We start from the raw sequence: 21,349 nt of genomic DNA, 5'->3' as shown, positions 1-21,349 counted from the left end.
GAACGATGTCCTGTGTGTCCCTGGCTTCTGTCTTCGTCATGTTACGCTGCCCCTTCAAGATATATTACTTTCATTGTCATGCAGCATGGTGCTCTCATGCAGTCAACATTGATTCGAAGGATCTGTTCGTGGCGTTGTTCATGCTGCCCATAAATTTAGGAAAGGCGCTTACCTGTAGTAGCTGTGGTGGGGCTGGTAGTTGAAGCTATTCAAGGATTAAAAGTACTGGTCTTCAATAAATGTATCATTAACACCAGTTTAGATGTTTCTTTTTTTTTTGGTTCGCAGCATTCAATCGTCTTGGCTTGGATAACCGACCGTCACGAGATACACGTTCCCCGCACAATCGCCAGAGTTTTATTCAAAGCAAAAGTGTCTGCGTGGTATTCATCTTTGCGTGGAGCAACGAACATCTAAGCGGCGGAGACACGCAATGGATACGCCGTGACTATCATACTAGGAACTTTGCGACCTTCTGTTGCTGAGAAATTTTCAGAATCGAATTGTTTTCTACTGTATAGCCTATTTAGTGTTGCTGCAAAACAGCCTTACAATAAACTACATCAGGAGTAAGAGCGTGTGAGCATCCCGCTTTTCGAACGTTCGCTTGCGCTCTCGGGAATTGAGCAGCGCCATGTTTTCGTCAGCGTTTATCTGCACGGCAAGGTGGAGCCTAAATTGAACACTGCCTACTCTGTGAGGTAGCAGCCAGAGTGAACGTTCGTCAAGCGACATACTTGCGCGATCTCGCCGCAGAAAGAGACAATACTCATGCGGTAGCCGTAATTGTGTAGGATTCTTGCCTTCGTTAACTAAATATACCTGCATTTCTGAGGCACATTATGAAAGCGTAACTACAGCATGTTCTGCACAGCGTAATGGCATGAAGGAAATACACCTAAATAGGGACATATTTGTTCCTGGCCTTTTTCTCCTACCTTTCTGGCACGTTCGCTTTTATACATGACTACGATATCAAATACCTACCTATCGAATGTCAGAGCAATGACTTCAATAAATAAGTTTTGATGTGTCTGCCTAGTGGTGATGTGCAACAGGATCTACTAACACTGAAGTACCGTGGTGACAGAATTTTTCTTATTGGAACCAGTAGAGCTTTGTCTTGCTACATATACTGGTTGTTCTTTATTGGTGTTCCGATAATGCCACCTCCAGTAATCCTAGCATAAGAATCTTAATTTGAGTGCTTCTAAGAGAACGAATCCAGAAGAGGCAGACATTTGTCCTTCTTTTGTAATGGGCTATAAAGTGTATATTTGCTTTAACACAAAGAAGACGGGCACTCACCTGTAGCGGTTCTTGGATCACCGCAGCCCGGTGGTACTTAAAAAAGGAGGGGAAATATTAGTACATTGCGCATTGTTGAAAAAGAGTTCTTGTTAGGTTACTGCATAAACAAAACCATTGTTTATGATGGAAAACTATTAGATGGAATTGACACTCTTACAGAAAGGGCTGTGCTCTGCTGATTACAGGTGAGTAAAAGAATGTTTTGAGCAGCTTTGATTATAATGCACTTAAAATGTTGCCAAAAAAGGAATTCTGTAATATGTATTCGAGTCCTCATACCATGAGAGCAAGAAATTCCGAAATTGTATGCTGTTTTGACTGGGTAGACACAACCTTTAATCCTTCTTTGAGGTACTGAAAAATATTCCATCTTTTAAATGTTACCTTCATGTTTGAACTATATGGGCCACTGCTTTGCACACCTCCTAATGGGGCCATAAAACGTATCATTTGACCTCGAATTGGGAATTAGAGCTTAAATCGCAAGCGCACCGTAAAAAGCTGGCAAAATTAGAGCGCACTTGTGCTGTAGAATCTGTAATATATCGAGCCTTGAAGTTGAGCCGTACAGCAGTTTGGCACCCTGAGCTGCGCTGAGGAAAGGATTCCACCCCTGAAACTGCTCGCTCAGAGGAATAGAAAGCTATCTCAAAAGCCATGCATTTGTGTACTACTTGCTAAGTTAACAACTGCAGGAAATGACCTCACGTCATGGCCCCCACGCATCATTTTCTTTTGCATGTGCATCTCGGCAGTCGGTTTCTGCTCTTTGTACAATGAGGGATGGAAGTGCGCGCAAAATTAAATGGCGAATATTTATCTTCACCACTGGGTGCTCGAGCAGGTGGAGTAATACATCTGATATGGTGTTGGCTGGTTTTTCGAACAGAGGACAGACCGCTGACCCCGCAATTCCTGACGTCACATATTGCTGGCACTCACTTTCAGTGCAGGGAGCTCAGATGTAACTATATCAATTAATAGTCAGTCACAATTTGCACTCAGAACCTAGTTCTCTTGTGTCAATGACCGTATTCAGCGCTTTGCTATTAGCTACAATAACAAACGGAGAATAGTGTCATGATCCTTGCAACGCCCCCCAATCATATCGTAATTACGAATAAACTTTCAATGGGAATTTTGCTGCAAATGCAAAAAAACGCGTTAGTATTACGTCGTACCCCATAGTGGTCCCGGATGCATGATATAAACCACGTTCACCCCACTGCAAAGTGCTGCTGAAGAGCTCGCTAGACACACATGCTGCCTCTTCGAAGAGCGAAGTGCTACTACTGACTGTGGTCCTGAGCAGACTCCAGTGAGTTGCATGATATGTACGTATGCTTATATATATGTTTAGCTCTGCTACTTGACGATCCACTTTGACAATCATAATGCTTACGAATAAAGTTGTAAAACATTTTCGCATTGCAACTTCGTTTGTCCGACCAGTCACCAATAATGCCGACTCTACAGCAGGTTTAAAATAGGGGCCCCAAATAAACTTCAGTTTAATGGATGGTTTTATAACAGGGGCCCCAAAGGAACTTCTGTTTACTAGAGATTTTTAATAGGGCCCCAAAGAAACTTTTGTTTAATAGATAATTGTTTAATAGGGACCCCAAAGAAACTTCTGGTTAAAAGAGAGTTTTAAAATAGGGGCCCCACACAAACTTCTGTTTAGTAGAATGTTTTATAACAGTGGCCCCAAATACACTTCTATTCAATAGATAGTTTTGTAACACGCGACCCAAAGAAACATCTGCTTAATAGAGAGCTTTATAACAGGGGTGCCAAAGAAACATCTGTTCAATACAGAGCTTTCTAACGGGGGCCCCAAAGAAACTTCTGTTTGATAGATAGTTTTATAACCGGAACCCCTATGAAACTTCTGTTTACTCGAAAGTTTTGTAATAGGCGCGACAAATGAACTTCTGTTTAATAGAGGGTTTTAATAGGGGGCCCAAAGAAGCTTATTCTTAATCTGTGAGTTCTATAACAGGCGCCCCAATAGAACGACTGTTTAAAATAGAGTGGTGTAATGAGGGCCCCAAACTTTTGTTTAATAGAGAGTTTTACAATAGGGGCCCAAAGTAAACTTCTGGTTAAAAGAGGCTTTTAAAATAGGGGCACCAAATAAACATCTGTTTAATAGAGAGCTTTATAACAGGAACTACCAAGAAACATCTGTTTAATAGAGCTTTATAATAGGGGTCTTAATAAACTTGTTTAATAGATGGCTCAGGGGCTGCAAAGAAACCTGTGCTTAATAGACACTTTTATAATAGGGGCCCCAAATAAACTTCTGATTTATTAGAGAGTCTTAGAATAGGGGCCCCAAAAGTATTCTGGCCCAAAGAAAAATCATCAGCGCCACTGTGTTTGCGCCGGCTCAAAGATGGATTAGCATTAGCGCCAGTAATGCTATCTCAAGTAAATAGCGCTCTGACCCAAATTCGATGCAAACCTATTGCATCAACAAACATGGGAAGATTCATCGAGGCATCGGTTCTCCCTTTGTACCACATTCAGCCCCGTCCTCGTTAACCTGTAGCTCTCAAACACAACGAACGATGTCGCAGGCTTCCGCTTTCACTCATTTCCTCTAAAAAATTATGCAGAAACTCCACTGGATTTGTCTAAATATTCGTAAGCTTTGCGCCACTTGCTCGTCTCCCCGCAGCCTGGTGTCATTATCAGTTTTATAAAACTCAATCTGTCTAGTATAAATCCTTATCTTCCGTTATCGGTCGTTATCAGCCTCATCGGAATAGAGCGTGCCTTTATCAACGTTTGTCGGTTATCAACTTTATCAGGCTCGATTTGAGTCTTATTGATCATAATCGGTCAGTATCAACCTTTAAATTGAGGTATCCACTTTATGGCATATGAATCGAATTTTATCAGCTTTTATCGAACTTGACCCGACTCTTATCAACTCTTACAGGTGTTTGTTAAGCTTATCAGAATTGATCCGACCAAGCTAGGCGCTTATCGCTCTTTAGGATATTGTCCATCCTCGTCAAACCATTATCAACCCTGATGAGACTCATATAACACCTCATCATTTCTTGTCATCTTTGTCAACTCATTGACTGCGGCTCTGTATGCTGCGCGATGCGAAGCGCATGAGCCTTCAGAGACGGGTGGAATTTTGGTCGGCGAAGGAATGGCTCAAGAGAAGGCGCATCCCGGGATCACTGAAACGCTTCGCGAATATTGTGTGTTTCGTAAAAAATTTAGAAAACCCTGAACTTTCCTTATACCGCAAGGCACTAAGGTGGCTCTACATGTGGTCTTAGAAATGGCTTTTACTTCACTAAAATTTCCAAAAAAAGTCGTCATAGAAGATGTATTTTGATATTTGTTTTGTACCGCCTGCACCACACAATATCGTTCAGATATATTTAGCCTCTGCAAGCTGAGGTGCTTAGCCCAATGGTTAAGACACTAGTGATACGAGTGTAGAGTCGTAGGTTCGAAACTCACCAACCCCAATGGCTTTCCTTTCGCATTCTTCCTTTAGACTCTGTTGTGCTTTTCTTTGCAGAGCACCTTGTGTTACGCGTTACGGACGGACAGACCGACGGACCACTTTCGTGGGTGAGTCGCCTAAGAAGACTTACGCATTGAAAGAAGGGTTAGTCGAGAAATCTATATTTCCTAAATTGTTAGTGAACTTTGAAAGCCGCAAAATATAACGCAAATCCATCTCGTTGCAAGAAAGAGTCCCGTCTCGTTGCTAGGTCGGCCTATTGAATTCTGGGGCTTAACATGCCCCAGTTTATTATAAACTCTGTACATCAGTACTCAGACTTCTTACTATTCATGAAATATGTATCCAAAGAGGTATAAAGTTCGTAAACAGGAATAAGGTGCCTCAGAAGGGCCAGTCTTTCAGAGGCACCTTATCCCTGTTTACGAACTTTATACCACAGTGTGCTATTCCATCTGTCAGCCCCTTGCTTGTTTTTGGTATCCAAAGAGGATTTGTTTTGCTCTGCTTTAGGTTACATGTTTTTAAAGCTTCCATTCTCGCTTCTCGAACCACTGCAAGCACATGACGCTAATAGCGAGCACTAAACCTTATTTTAAAGCTCGTTATCTCGCGTGACGCAAAGGCCGTGCACGCAGTGCTCTTTGAAGCTGCAGAAATGAAGACCTCTATTGGAAAACACGTTCATAGCCAATATAATCGGCTCCTGAAGAAAATTTATAATCACATCGAAACTTGCATCACGCAGTCACACAGTTCGCACTGAACAAGCGCTTTTTTCATGAAGCTGTTAACGGAGTTGTTTCATAAATTACCTTGGCTTTGATTGATTTCATATGTCAGGTTACTGCGAGTTTTAAATTTGTGTCTTTAGGCTCACCTTCGGTTGCCCATGCGTGATCGTATCAGTGGTTTAAGAAAATAATGCTCAATACTGTTCTGCGCTGTGCATTTATCATTCGGAGCTATTGCCTCCTGCATCCCGCTGCCTCATTTCCTCCTACAATTATAGCTAAGCACCTCTATTCAGCGCAAATCATCTATATTTCAAGTATAGTGGTATCAGTTATTGCCCATGCATTTTCTTAAGGTAATGTATGGCTTGGTGTGACTAAAAACAATTACGAGGAACAATAAACAATCCTTGAAATATTGCTTTATGATCAGTGTTTTATTCCTCAGCGTGAAGCTTATTCTTATTCATGCAATATAATTACGGTTACTCACATCGACATCGCCAACAAGCGTCCCCTTTTGCCTCTGTAACTCATGAGCATTGCACTTTCTTGTTATTTCTACTAGTATCCTGTCTCACCTAAATTTTGGTTTTCTTTTATTGTGTTACAATGTTGACTTTCCAGCGCCATCTTCTGCGGGTAGAAAAGCCGGCGATAATGGTAGTACATGTGTAACGACTCTTCGTTTGTAGACAATAAGATAAGTATTTATTATTACACATGATTGCATTGATATTTCTTAGTGTAAAGCTACCTACCTTGAGGCTCTACGGACACCTGAATAAGGCAATATAAATTTTAAGTATCACTTACCCCCAGAAAAATCACTCTGCGGGGCCCCTAATTCAAAAAAGCATAGTAGAGTTAGTGCCACAGCGCGGGAGACAAAACGTCTCGTAAAAATGAGCAGGAATGAATATTTCCTCACTTTCTCCACAGCATGTTCAGGGAAAACTTAAGTAGTGGTGTCGTTATTCCGCCATCTTGTGAGGAAACATATACATAGGTGTTACATTTCCTTAGATAGACCGTGACCTTACAGTAAATAAAATTGAATTCGTGCATATTCTGCCTAAACTCAAGCAGGTCAACCTGATTGATTTGCGAAATGTGTACAACTAAGGAATGAATTGAGTAATCCATCAATAATTATATGCACGTCGATCGAGATTATGATGTTCACAGGCAGCCTGCACAAAATAAAACATCTATGACAGCATCTTTTATCACTTCGTCAAATTTCCAACCAAGATCTTGTGCCCTATTTGACAAGTAATTTACAATTGAGGGTGTTCTGCAAAAAAACGTTTTCGCAGAAGTGCCTTCAATTTCGTGACACGTTGCAAGGCACGGTCCACTACAAAAAAAACAAGAAACAAAAAAAAACATGTGCTATCTTGAGAATCCGGACGAAGCTCACAAACTCCAAAATGCCAGTGAACACAACCCTCCAAGAAATCAACAATAAATTCTCGCTAACAAAAACGCAACTCATAGAACACCTCTAGAATACTCTGATCTGAATACAGGACAGGCATTCCATAGGGAGGCTCAACAGCCTATATATATATATGTATATATATATATATATCACCTACAAAGTCAAGGGCCCCATAACCGTGGCAGAGGTCTATTATGCAGCGGCACACTCATTTGAAAAGAACACTGCCCCAGGTAGGGACTAAACCACAAACACGATTGGGAACTTAAATTACGATGCATTAGCTCGTCTAACGTACTTTTCTAACAACGTATTTGGAACCCTAGTACAGTGACACAGGAATGGCAGGAAGCTAACATATTCTTCATAGAAAACGAGTATTACCCCCAAAACATCCAGAATCTAGGACCTATATGAATCAAGTCTTGTATAGGAAAGTTTTCTAGAATATAGTCCAAATGTGGTTTAGTAGGCATATCAGCTATTGGGGACTCTATCCACATTCCATGTCGGGGTTTCAACGACATATTTCAGCGCAAGATGTCTTCTTGCTGTTAAAGGAGAAAGCACTGAACGCACTAAGTGGAGGCGAGGATAGTATAATTGTAGCACATGACCTCAAAAGAGCTTTGAGCATCACCTCTCATCATAGTATCCTAAAGGAACTTGAGAAAAATAGAAATGAAGAACGTACATACAATAAATAACTTCTTTCTTACCGAAAAACACGGCATGGGTATGTATAGGGTCAACGAGATCCGTACACAACACGCTAACTAACAAAGCAACCCTACGAGGTGCCATCCTGCCCCCATTCATCTTCAATACAAGAATGGCGAAAATGTCTCGACCTCTCCCGGAGGGCCAAGGGCTGTGGCTGGCCATATACGCACATGACCTCACGCTATTTGCACACAGAGGATCATAAAAGGAAAAGCAGCGCACACTGTAGAAAGCGATTGATAAAGCGTAACATCTTTCTCCAGAGGCAGGCATCAAATGCGCATTGCAAAAATCGGAACATCTATGCGTGAAAGGCCCATACTGGAGCAGAACTGAGCGCCAGGGCTTTAGCCCAATTTTGTACAGGTTGCCGATTACAGAGGTACCAGAACTCTGGATAGCAAGCATGTGGATACAAGAAAACGCCAGGGTATCACACATGCTAGACACATTAAAACAAACAACAACGAATGGGGCACGAATGATTCACAAAGTACCAAAACTAAGATGTTTAAGGGAAGCGGAGACGGTCATACTTGTGCAACAATTCGTTACAAGTTGGGTGACATATTTTCCTCCCTTCTCAAAAACTAAATAAGACCGAAAGGACCAAAGGGAAATACATCATCGGGGCTGCGTATAAGGCTGCACTGGAGGCATCAAGAAGCAAGAGCACCGATAGACTGGAAGCTCTTGGCGTTTACAACACATATGAAGAACACGCCATGGCAGTAGTTGCAGCACAGAGAGGACGTCTGAATGCAATAGCACAAGGAAAGGCGCCCCCGCAAAGGTTGGAATACCCCCTGAGAGCACACCACGCGTGGAAATAAAAAGTTTTGCTAAACAGACACACTGCAGGTCTCAGTAATCCCATAGAAGATGAGCAGAGAACGCCAAGTAAGCAGAAGAAAAGCGCTATCAAAGGTTTTACAAAAGAAATACGAATAAAATCCAGATATATGCCACGCGGACACGTGCTAGGTGAAAACAGACCAATTCACAATGGCAGCTCCTAATCAATCCACACCGAGAACAGGCCTGTATTAAGACCCATTCGGCCTGTACGGCGGAGGCCGCAACCATAGTAATGGTCCTTCAAGCTGCAGGGACGAAACAGCAATCTGCATTTGTCAAGGCGGACTCCCACCCAGCATTCCGTTCACACGTGACTGGTACAGTCTTGCACAAAATCGACCGAATGCTAGGCACCACCTTATAATGTCACCACGTGATAATGTCGTGCCCGGAGCGCTCGTCGAAAACGAGAGGGCGTAAAACACTACTGGAGCAATAAGCATTCCAGCAACAACCGAACATTCCGGGGAACCCGCCTTCCACCCACATGGTATCCTCGAAAACGAAAGCAGAGAGAAAAAATTCCGCTGCGCGCACTACGGCAGTCCAGGGTCTGGCGCCGCATACAAACACATATCACACACCTTCAAAAACATAGTAAGATACACCCTGGACTGTAAGGACGTAGTTGTCCTTGCTGCAGGCAGTGGCCAACCCTTTCCCACGTAACGTGGACGTACAAACTTCAGCCTCGAATTTACAATTCTCCCCATTACGACACAAATGCCAAGCAACATGCAGTGGGAGGTTTGGCTTGCTAGCAAAGATTAAGCCTAGCGAGCCGCAGAGACCAGTAGAGCCCGGGGCGGCTTGCACGAACATTTAATAACGAGAATAATAACGAATTTAAGAACGCGTTTTAAATGTTCCATAGACAACACCTAGCCTACACAAGTAGAGATTCTTATATTCGTTATTATTTTCGTTATTATATCTTCGTGCAAGCTGCCCCTGGACTCAGTAAACCACCCACTGACAGAGATTCCTAGGAGAAAAACTGCTACTACGAGAAATACTACTAAAGTTTATACTACTACTGCCTACATTTGAGGTGCCCTGTCATAATCTGATTATCATGATTGCTATGACATCTTACTACTTTTTACAGCTCGAAAAATTAAATGCATCACGTGTTGAGATCACCACTTGAGCGACATGCCCGTGTCAGAGAATAAGTATAGGCACATAATTTCGAAAAAATTTGTCCCATTTGGCTTGTGATCATCGATGATATTGCGGATAACTTGGATCTCTAAAGTCTTAGTTTATTCTTTAATGAATATTTTTTCTGCAGAAGCTTGTAAGTAAATTACGCACTGCATACTCATTGAAATAGAAAACGTAAAAGTTATCCCCTGCAGCCCATGAATTCCTATGTATTGTGGCGTACTCTGTGCGTTAATAACACGGTTTTAATACATTCCCAAAATTATAGCCTAATTCCATCGGTAGACATTTGTTGGCACTTACCGTCAGACATTCCCACTTGAACAGCAAAGCCTGCAGAAAAGAAATCGTCAGATCGTCAGATCAAGCTACCAAGGACAATAAATGAAATGTAAATGAACATGACGATAAATATATTTGTATTTACTGTTACTTTCGCCTCCCCAGTTTCTTAAACCTTGGCAGGCGTTTGCTTTGGTAAACATGAATCAAGCAAGGCGTTGGTAGTACTTGCGGTGGCTAAACCATGCAACGCACTGTGAAAATAAGACTTTTGAACGGTACAAAGATGACCCGCCATCATCTGAGTTTTACGTACATGGTAAGATTAGTCATGGAAACCAATGCCCCAGTTTTAGGTTCCCAATATTAATTTCGTATAGCTTAGAAACCATAACATATTTGGCTTTCTGCATTAATGGGTATCGTGACATAAAGGAGCCTGACCCACCAATGTACCTTTCAAACAATAGTAATAAACCGTCCAGTACGTCTAAATAACTAAGTCTTCGGCCGCAATTACAATTTGTAGCGTCATTTATCCGAATGTACTGGTTGCGCCATCAAATTTCTTTTAGCATTCAGGTGTGCAATCTGCAGGAATATTTCAAATAAGTGTACTAATTTTTCGGGGACATCAATACGCCGCATAAAGTTATGCTGTTCGTAGGGTGAGCTGAATCCTAAAATTAAATATCTGCTAACATAGCACAAGTCACCAAACATCCAGCCGTTGTGGGGGCCTCGCCCGTAGTCTTGGGCCAAAGGATCGACAACTGAGTAGCGCAAACAATCACAAAAGCATTTATTGCACCTTTCATACACTAATGCCTGCTAGCCGGAATTCTATACACAGAACATGCCGATAGCCGCGCGACTAATCTTGGTAGTCTGACTCACCGCGACTGTATAGCCAGCCTCATGCTGGACACAAACGCCTGGTCGTTCGGGTATACGGTCATGCGAACGATCATGCCTCACGAGGCTGTCTTCCAGAAGCATGAATCAGCCCATACGCGGAATGTCCGCGCCGCTTGGCGATCACCCGAGCCAAAGACGAAGAGCCTTCTCCCTGTTGTGCCCAAGTAACCCCACCGTTGGGTTGTGTTAGCAGTTCAACACTCTTGCCATCTCTTGTACTACTCTGGAACCAGACCGACCACTACCGAGATGCCACGCGGCGAAGCCGGAATACAGGAGACGGGAGCCATGCGGGGAAAGCAACACCAGGGAACGCGTTAAAGTCCCGCATCCCCACACCCTCTCCTAAGCAATAATGGATCCGTTGCGCCAATTCTGAAAAATATATTTATTGATATGCCGTTATATAAATGCGTGTAAGAATTGAGAAAACTGATCGCTCCGATTTTGACAATTATCAATGTTTACACTAAGGAGCAATAATGTCCAAATGCCCTCAGTGAGCAACAATAGTTTGATAGCTGGAATGATATTGCACAACAAAAAACGACACGGACGTGACAGGACGACCCACCAAGCAATTAGTCATTAGTCACACACCAATCAGTCATTTCAGTAATGTATTACCAACTTGCCGGGAATTCCGCTCTCATTAAGTTTGATAGCTCCTTTTGAAGTAGCATGACAAAGACTGAAAGGAAGCCAACTATACGGGAGCTCACTAACCAGCTCTCTTTGTCAGTCATCGTCCTGTCGGTCTGTTTCCCAATCCGAATACCAGTTACAAATAGGCTTAAGAGTAGTGTTCTGGTTCTTTATATGCTGTTTACTATCAGATTTCTTCTGCATGGATGCATTAGTCAAGAAAATAACGTCTGTAGGCCCTTGCTTTCTCCCAAATTTTTAAATCGGTTTATTGTCAGCGGAACTCACTTAAAGCACCATTTGTGCAGGCGAGCGTTATTTCTGGGTGAAAAATTGTGTTTTGTTCCTACAAAACGGCAGGTGTCTAAGAAGCGTAGCATGCTTAGTTTTTCTAGATTAAGCTTTAGAGAAAATTGATGTAGCTAAACTATTTGCTCTAACTTATACGCAAGTGTCCAGAACGCATTCCATGTGCGTGAAGAGCTCACACTCAATGCGCTAGGAACCCCAGCCAAACATCAATTGCAGCGTCCACTCTAGGTCAAGGGCGCCTGGCCTTTGATGGAAAGCAACTTCCTAAGAGGCGTACTGATCTGTTGATTTATTGTAGAGTTCTACAACCGCTAGCTTGCGAAGGCATGACCCGAGCTATATGGCCTCTATGTCAGATACAAAATGACATCGTCTGATTATGTCGTTAATGGAGAGAGCGTTACACAGAGATACAAACATTTATGGCATGCTGGAAATGTTAATCTGGCTGATAGCCTGACATACGGTTGGTGTAAAAGCGTCATTTCCCATTTTAAAATTCAGTTTAGACGAAAGAAACACGTCCAAAAAGCAGTAGTGCAGCAATCCACGACAGATATTATTCCATTGTCGAAAGATGTTTTGTAGCAATAATTGCGCACTTCATAAAGCCTGAACCAGGTGAACACTGGCTTCGTAATCGAAACACTGCTTTCGCACTTATAGCCCCCCAAAAAGGGGCGCGAATTGCCACAGCAACGTAAGAAATAGATTTCAGTGGCTGCCATAGCAGGTATTCCACCGCAGATGGCACGGGCACTTCTGTGGAATTATGGAACGTCCTTAAAGGAACGAAATCTAAATTGAAATAGAATGTGGGATTTTACGTGCGAAAACCATGCCATGACTATGAAGCACGCCATAACGGGAGACTCCGGGTTTAGTTTGACCACCTGGGGACGCTATTATTCTGAGTGAACAGTAACACCGATTGCTTAAGGGACATCGAAGTTTTTCATTTCCCAAAGTGTTAGGCAGATTGCCATCAAAAGTAATTCATCGCTAACCAATGTAAATGCTTTCATGACGCTGGTATTCGCGACGAATATTGCCTGTATTGCGTCGTGTGTATGCGCCTTATTCTTGCTTCTATTAAGTACCTTTCTACACTATGAACTTGCGCATTTCGTTACAGTGAGAACTTTCTAATAGACACTTTGCTCTTACTCATGGCACATATCATATGTATTTACGTATCAGCTAATGGAAGAGCTAATTATATTATAATATTTTTATTCTGTAATAAATACGAAGAAAGATGGGGCAGCTGTCGTAAGAAAACGGCAATAGTAAATTATCTGTATAAATACAATTAAATAATACAGGAGCTCAAGTTATCAAATCTACGTCGAACCTACCCCTGTAGTCCAGCCAGCTCATTTAATGGACGTGGCGCAGCTGCAATAAGAGACGGTGGGTGCGGGCATGCACAATTAGGGAAAACATACTATGGAGTGTCAGAACGGCCCTTTTTTACTATTACTAAGCTTCACCGAATACATTCCGAATGTTTCTACGCGTAAGGGTGCGGTACGTAAAGAAGCCGACAGCTCAAAACCAAATTATGTAATGTTTTTCCGACTTCTGCAAAAGTGCTCTTTGTGAAATTTCGGGGTGCTTTGGTACTCTAAGCTTCAAGGCAAGAAAAAAGCCGTATGAGCTTCGTTCCCTGTGGTTTTCACGAAGTTTTCGTTTGAGCACTTTATCACGAATACCACGCTTCTGCTTCATGTTCACGATGACCCCGGTGGTGAGGTGTAAGGACGGCTTTTTCTTTCCTTTATATCCCATCACCCGATTACGCCGAAACGCCATCCCTGAAAAGCGTTAACTGTCTGAATTCTTATCAAACCTGCTTTTTACCACTGGCTTTTGTCAATCTTTTTCACTTCGGTGGTTTTTTATAAGTAAGATACAGAGTCAGCTCCTCTTTCAAATTTCTCAGCTGATTGGTTTCTTCGTGCAGTGCAGGTTTAGAGACATGCAGAGTGTAGCGTCGGACTACAGTGCCAGCTAACGGCACCACCATGTTCTTCACGCGCAATATTCCTCTGTGATGAATGCTGCACCTAAGCAATAAAAATTCGAGCTGCCAATTTCTACGACGGGAAGGCAAATCAAGAAGGGCACTGCTCAATCTTTTTATTTTTGATAAAAGTCGCCTAAGGTATTTTGCGATATTTGTTTTACAGAGAACCCGGTAACGCCAATATAATTGTCTGGCGTTTTATACCAGCGTTAACAATTTTCTAAAAAGTGTATGACTCACGAAATGTCCTAAAAATTTGTGGTATATGAAGCAATACGCAGGAAAAATTTTGCGCGTGTGTGTGAATGGGAGGGGGGTTAAATGTAAATTGTTCGACAGTCAGTTTTGGGTAATTTAGAGGCGTTATATGAAATGATTAGAAATATTCCCCGCTTTCGAGTGACTGGTCAGGGTGCCTGAGAATTCATATGAACAAGCTGTGGCATTCAATGAGAAGCGAAACACACACACACACACACCCATATATATATGTATGTGTATATATATATATATATATATATATATATATATATATGCACTTGTAGGTTGAGGACGCACGTACGAAAAATACCGATGCTTGTCTGTCCAACAATTCACACATGAAATGGCTGTGCTTTCTCGTGGTTTGAATTTCTGGTCGGCTACAGGCAGTTGTAACGACTTTCTGCTAGAAGGCTTAGAGGACTTGGCGCGAAATATGAGGCTAAGGGAAATTTTTTGTGACCGACCTACGTCCAATAACCTGCCTTACTCCAGCAATGACCCCGGCTACTCAACTGGACAAATTTCTCAATTTCTACATTTCTGCTGTACAACGTCACATTCTGCAGGCCTATGGTAGACACGTTTCGTTCAAGCGAAACCTTTCCCTCCATGAACTAAAATTAACTGAAGGACTAGAAAGAATTGCATATTTTTATAAAGCGCGTAAATATAGGAGAAGCTATAGTAATAACCAACATGGCTGACACGTTCGACAAGCGGCTTGACGAAAATCTAAATGACAATTTAAAAAGCATGGTCTCTAACACCATCATAGATTTGATAAGCGATGGCAATATCAGCGACAAAGCAACGCATTCGTTAGTCGCTCTACGTCCAGTCCCAGGAACGTTTTATTTACTATCCAAGATACACAAGACTAATAACCCCAGTCGCCCTAGTGTGCCACGCGTTGGAACTGCCACCAAGCCACTTTCAAGATAATTCCATAGCCTGATTAAGGGGATTTCTTTTACTTTTCCTTCTTGTCTAAAGGACACGTCCCACTTCTTAGCTGGTATGATTAACCTTGATATCCCCTATGGCTCGTTGCTGGTTACACTGGATGTTGCCTCACTGTATGCTAACATACCCCACGACGACGGCATCCGATAAGTCATTAAGGCTTTACAATGGCTCACCTTTCGACAATTCTGTGGAGAGCTGTACTTTAGCCACCTTGCTAAATCTAATCAAACATCTTATTAATTTTGAATTTGACGTCGTACACTTCTACAAGTGAGTCGGACGTCTGTGGGGACCAAAATAGGTCGCAATTACGCTAATATATTTATGGAACAACTAGAAAATGAAGTCATTTTAACATGTCAACTAAATGCGTGCTACTATAAACGCCATATTGATGACATCTCTCTGTCTGGGACCACGTGTAGGCAGAACTTCTCGCCTTCGTTGTGGATTTTAATAGGTTTCATCCATCCATTTCGTTTTCTCAATTCTACTCACACTTGCCTAACTGTCTTCTAGACGTCACAGTATCCCTGTGCGGTAACAAACTAACTATTAAACTTTATAAGAAACTCACTGACGTTCACAGGTACAGTTATTTCCAAAGTAACATTGTCATACACTGCAAAACCAGCATACACCTTAGTCAAGCACTTATAGTTTCGAGAGATTGTGACCAAACACACAGATTTTATTAACTGCGACACACTTCACGTTGCCCTGATAATCCAGAAGTATCCGCTCCTAATTGTGAATGACGCTGTTAAGAGAGTCGATGCAGTAGGCAGCAGTGCGCTTCTTATAATGCATGAGCGGTTTAAGCAACAAAGGCATACTAATTTAGTTTTAACATGTTCTGCATCAATATCATAGTTAATATCATCCTTAAAGAGCATAATAATATACTCGTGCAGAGGAATTGCGCGAGAAACTTTTCTCTGCAGCCGCCACATGCAGTTTATTGGCGATCAAAAAACTTACGCGACATGCTAACGTCTTCTAAGACAACAAGGCATATTCACATAGGATGTCATCTTTGCAACAAGTCACGGTGCAAGGTTTGTTCTCGCATGGCGACTTCGCTAAGTGTTATGAGCACCGCGTCAAGTTTAGGCTTAAGATAAAAGATAATTTCGACTGTGACACGACCAGTGTTATCTATATGATAAAATGCTTGGCGTGCAAACTACAGTACCTTAGACAAACGAAAACACCCTTTACATTGCATTTTAATAATCAAAATCACACGCTGGGAGCCTTGCAAATTCTCCAGTATCCAACAATGTCACTATCCCGGTCCACATTTTTTGACAACCTAACCACCACTATACTTGAATCTGCTTTCAACTCTCACCACGAAAGGGAAGTTCGCGAATCATTTCTAACCCACAAGTTTGGAGCCGTGGCTTCTGGCATTGACGAGAACCCGGGTACATCAACCTTTTTTTTCCCGCAAAATAGAGAATCACATACTCGTTGTCCTCAGAATAAACAGGCTGCTCTCCTTGACATTGTTTACGCCACGTAGCCAGAATAGTTCTTCCCACATCCGACACATGCGCGCGCTTCGCCCCAAACGATTTCCTAGTTGCTGATGTAAGATTTTAGAGTATTTAAGCTAGGGAGCTAGAGAATTAGCCTACACCTGAGGAGCGAACGGAAGAAACTGGTACATAAGAAGCCGATCAATGAGTTAGCGGTAAGAGGGAAAATAGAGGAATTCCAGATCAAGTTACAGAACAGGTATTCAGCTTTGACTCAGGAAGAGGACCTTAGTGTTGAAGCAATGAACGACAATCTTGTGGGCATCATTAAGGAGTGTGCAATGGAAGTCGGTGGTAACTCCGTTAGGCAGGATACCAGAAAACTATCGCAGGAGACGAAAGATCTGATCAAGAAACGCCAATGTATGAAAGCATCTAACCCTACAGCTAGAATAGAACTGGCAGAACTTTCGAAGTTAATCAACAAGCGTAAGACAGCTGACATAAGGAAGTATAATATGGATAGAATTGAACATGCTCTCAGGAGCGGAGGAAGCCTAAAAACAGTGAAGAAGAAACTAGGAATTGGCAAGAATCAGATGTATGCGTTAAGAGACAAAGCCGGCAATATCATTACTAATATGGATGAGATAGTTCAAGTGGCTGAGGAGTTCTATAGAGATTTATACAGTACCAGTGGCACGCACGACGATAATGGAAGACAAAATAGTCTAGAGGAATTCGAAATCCCGAAGGTAACAGCGGAAGAAGTAAAGAAAGCCTTAGGAGATATGCAAAGGGGGAAGGCAGCTGGGGAGGATCAGGTAACAGCAGATTTGTTGAAGGATGGTGGACAGATTGTTCTAGAGAAACTGGCCACCCTGTATACGCAATGCCTGATGACCTCGAGCGTACCGGAATCTTGGAAGAACGCTAACATAATCCTAATCAATAAGAAAGGGGACGCCAAAGACTTGAAAAATTATAGACCGATCAGCTTACTGTCCGTTGCCTACAAAGTATTTACTAAGGTAATTGCAAATAGAATCAGGAACACCTTAGACTTCTGTCAACCAAAGGACCAGGCAGGATTCCGTAAAGGCTACTCAACAATAGACCATATTCACACTATCAATCAAGTGATAGAGAAATGTGCAGAATATAAGCAACCGTTGTATATAGCTTTCATTGATTACGAGAAAGCGTTTGATTCAGTCGAAACCTCAGCAGTCATGGAGGCATTACGGAATCAGGGTGTAGATGAGCCATATGTAAAAATACTGGAAGATATCTATAGCGGCTCCACAGCCACCGTAGTCCTCCATAAAGCAAGCAACAAAATCCCAATAAAGAAAGGCGTCAGGCAGGGAGATACGATATCTCCAATGCTATTCACAGCGTGTTTACAGGAGGTATTCAGAGACCTGGATTGGGAAGAATTGGGGATAAAAGTTAATGGAGAATACCTTAGTAACTTGCGATTCGCTGATGATATTGCCTTGCTTAGTAACTCAGGGGACCAATTGCAATGCATGCTCACTGACCTGGAGAGGCAAAGCAGAAGAATGGGTCTAAAGATTAATATACAGAAAACTAAAGTAATGCTTAACAGTCTCGGGAGAGAACAGCAATTTACAATAGGCAGCGAGGCACTGGAAGTCGTAAGGGAATACATCTACTTAGGGCAGGTAGTGACGGCGGATCCGGATCATGAGACGGAAATAATCAGAAGAATAAGAATGGGCTGGAGTGCGTTTGGCAGGCATTCCCAAATCATGAACAGCAGGTTGCCGGTATCCCTCAAGAGAAAAGTATATAATAGCTGTGTCTTACCAGTACTCACCTACGGGGCAGAAACCTGGAGGCTTACGAAAAGGGTTCTACTCAAATTGAGGACGACACAACGAGCTATGGAAAGAAGAATGATAGGTGTAACGTTAAGGGATAAGAAAAGAGCAGATTGGGTGAGGGAACAAACGCGAGTTAATGACATCTTAGTTGAAATCAAGAAAAAGAAATGGGCATGGGCAGGACATGTAATGAGGAGGGAAGATAACCGATGATCATTAAGGGTTACGGACTGGATCCCAAGGGAAGGGAAGCGTAGCAGGGGGTGGCAGAAAGTCAGGTGGGCGGATGAGATTAAGAAGTTTGCAGGGACGGCATGGCCACAATTAGTACATGACCGGGGTTGTTGGAGAAGTATGGGAGAGGCCTTTGCCCTGCAGTGGGCATAACCAGGCTGATGATGATGATGATGATGATGAAGCTAGGGAGAGTGAGGTTCATGAATTGTTTCCACATTATTGACAAAATTTGCGTACACAAGCTCATTTGTAAACCCTGCCTTGGTTACATTTGTTGCTCTACGAACCTGCTCTTACCACTTCTGCCCCATGGTGCATTTTTTACCACATTTGACATGTGTACTAATGATTCGTAACAGGTGCACTCACCTAACAGCAAAATTTCTCTTCTGTAATAGTTGCTTCTCTCTTTTTATTTTTTATATGGTGTCATCTCTTTTGTAAACCCGGATTTCGTTGTACATAGCCTTGCTCTACGAACCAATTACAACCAACCCGTCACACATTTCTTTTTTCTTGTTTGACATGTACTGTTGATTCCTCACAAGTACAACCTCCTTACAGCAACATTGTGTCTTGTGGCAGTGGATAAGCGCATAGGCGGGCTCCCTAGGCCGTATATATATAATCTATATACGTAGTTCAGCACGATGCCTTTCAGTTTCAGTATTCCCTGACGAAGGCGGTACCCCAGCCGAAACGTTGGAAATAAAGCATCGTTGTCTTCGTACGTGTGTCCTCAACCTACCGTGCCTGTTCACCTACCGGATCCTGGCTGACTCTCACTTTACAAACAACCGTACATACATACATACATACATACATACATACGTACGTACGTACGTACATACATACATACATACATACATACATACATACAAACATACAAACATACATACATACATACATACATACATACATACATACATACATACATACATACATACATACATACATACATACATACATACATACATACATACATACATGCATACATACATGCATACATGCACACATGCACACATGCACACATGCACACATGCACACATGCACACATGCATACATGCATACATGCATACATACATACATGCATACATGCATACATACATACATACGTACGTACGTACGTACATACATACATACATATCACTTGATGTAGCACTACCAATCGTGCAACAGCGACGCCCAATAATTCGTTCCCTAACTTGGATGTTTATATGTGCTACGTCTAGCCCGGGAAGTGTTAGTCAGTGCCACTTAGTGCCATAGCGGGCGGATGTGAAACGCGATTTTTTGCATGAGGCTGTAAAACAACACGTGAACTTACGAGACGAGGCACGTGGCTAATAAACCTTTGCTTGTTACCTAATCGCATCAAGATTGCCACATTCGCTATAAATTAATGAGAAGAACGGAAACTGAGGGCTCAATATTTGTGGATCACGACAACATTATAACAGGCAAAATAGAGAGCATTTTTCTTCGCAGAAAGTAAGAGAGGTTGAACTGTCATTTGCTCTAATCCGCTACTCTACAGTGTGCAAAAAGGATGTGGGGAAACGGGCTGATGAATTATGAGTATGATATGAGGAGGAGGCGCGTTATTCAAGTTCACAACGTTCCGGTGACGCCAAGGCAAAGAACCGAAGCAAAAATGATAGGGGTACTTAGATGTAGTCCAAATTTAATGGTAAAAGGTAATCCAAGAAAGAGAAGCGAAAGTGGACCAAAAGCTAACTTTTCGACGGTGCCAATGAAACCCGCTGGTATACGTATAGATAGAAAAGATACCATTATTATAATGCAGAAAGGTCGTTTCTAAACATCTAAATTCCATTACACGTCTGTGGAAGACAGAAAGGCTTAAATAGAGTAATTCTACTTTCTTTAGTTATACGAATTTTTCTATAATTTCGCATTGCTAATTTCTCTCAAATGAAGACACCAATATTTGCATTGCCTCTTTTCAATATTACTGCTTCGGTTACCATTCACAAAATACGCACTGCTAGAGAGAAATCTTCAACATCATCCCGCGTGGAAAATAAATCCGTGAAAGAACACACCTGTTAGGAATGCCAGAGAAAGAAACTGTGATCGATTCATGCTCGGTTCCTTCTCTCCTGTGAACTTCCCACAATGGTCTACGAATGGCTCGGGGTTTCCTCAGGCTTTGCGATAAATAGTATAGAATCGTTCTTAGGTCCTCAGCATAGACGCTCCAGTAGCAAGAGTGCACGTGCAGGACTATTCCAGTCATACATCATTGGAGCCGTGTGCTCGAAAATAAGCTCTCTTCAAATCGTTTGTAACCAATCAACATACATTTTTGGTTGTCGTCATAGATTCCAGTAACACATGAAGTCATAGAAAACTATAAGTTCACACGCCCATGACATTCAACAACTAACAGAGTTCGTCGCACCGGGATGTCTTCTCATGTTTCAGAGACCTTAAGGTTGTCAGTCACAGAGGCTGCAGAAAATATGTCGCTCCGGTGGGTTAACTTTCGCACAGCAAGCATGATCTGTCATATCACATGTGCGTGAACACAGCCTCAAAAGTGGCCTGAAAATAAAAGATCGCCGCCTTCGAATGACATTTTCTCTGTACTTCAATGTGGCTATTT

At 42.2% G+C, this 21,349-nt stretch overlaps 1 protein-coding gene across 6 annotated transcripts in view; it reads right to left on the bottom strand.

Annotated features, from left to right (window-relative positions):
- LOC142590274 (uncharacterized) overlaps nucleotides 1–21,004 on the bottom strand; it is a 34,782-nt gene extending 13,778 nt beyond the window's left edge. For 2 of the 6 annotated variants that reach the window (XM_075702250.1, XM_075702252.1), the window contains exons 1-5: nucleotides 20,787–21,002; nucleotides 10,037–10,066; nucleotides 6,358–6,384; nucleotides 1,309–1,344; nucleotides 173–205 (exon numbers count right to left, since the gene is read on the bottom strand). In XM_075702250.1, the coding sequence (XP_075558365.1) occupies nucleotides 173–205; nucleotides 1,309–1,344; nucleotides 6,358–6,384; nucleotides 10,037–10,066; nucleotides 20,787–20,826 (166 nt within the window). In that variant the 5' untranslated portion in view covers nucleotides 20,827–21,002. Of the gene's footprint in view, nucleotides 1–172; nucleotides 206–1,308; nucleotides 1,345–6,357; nucleotides 6,385–10,036; nucleotides 10,067–20,786 lie in introns of all 6 variants that reach the window. The other 4 variants (XM_075702253.1, XM_075702251.1, XM_075702249.1 and 1 more) reach the window with 4 other exon arrangements.
- Between the last annotated feature and the right edge of the window lie 345 nt (nucleotides 21,005–21,349).

Source organism: Dermacentor variabilis, chromosome 8 (assembly GCF_050947875.1).
Source record: "Dermacentor variabilis isolate Ectoservices chromosome 8, ASM5094787v1, whole genome shotgun sequence".
NCBI classification, from domain to species: Eukaryota; Metazoa; Arthropoda; class Arachnida; order Ixodida; family Ixodidae; genus Dermacentor; species Dermacentor variabilis.
The sequence above is the reverse complement of the archived record's forward strand: the minus strand, read 5'-3'. Positions and strand labels throughout refer to the sequence as shown.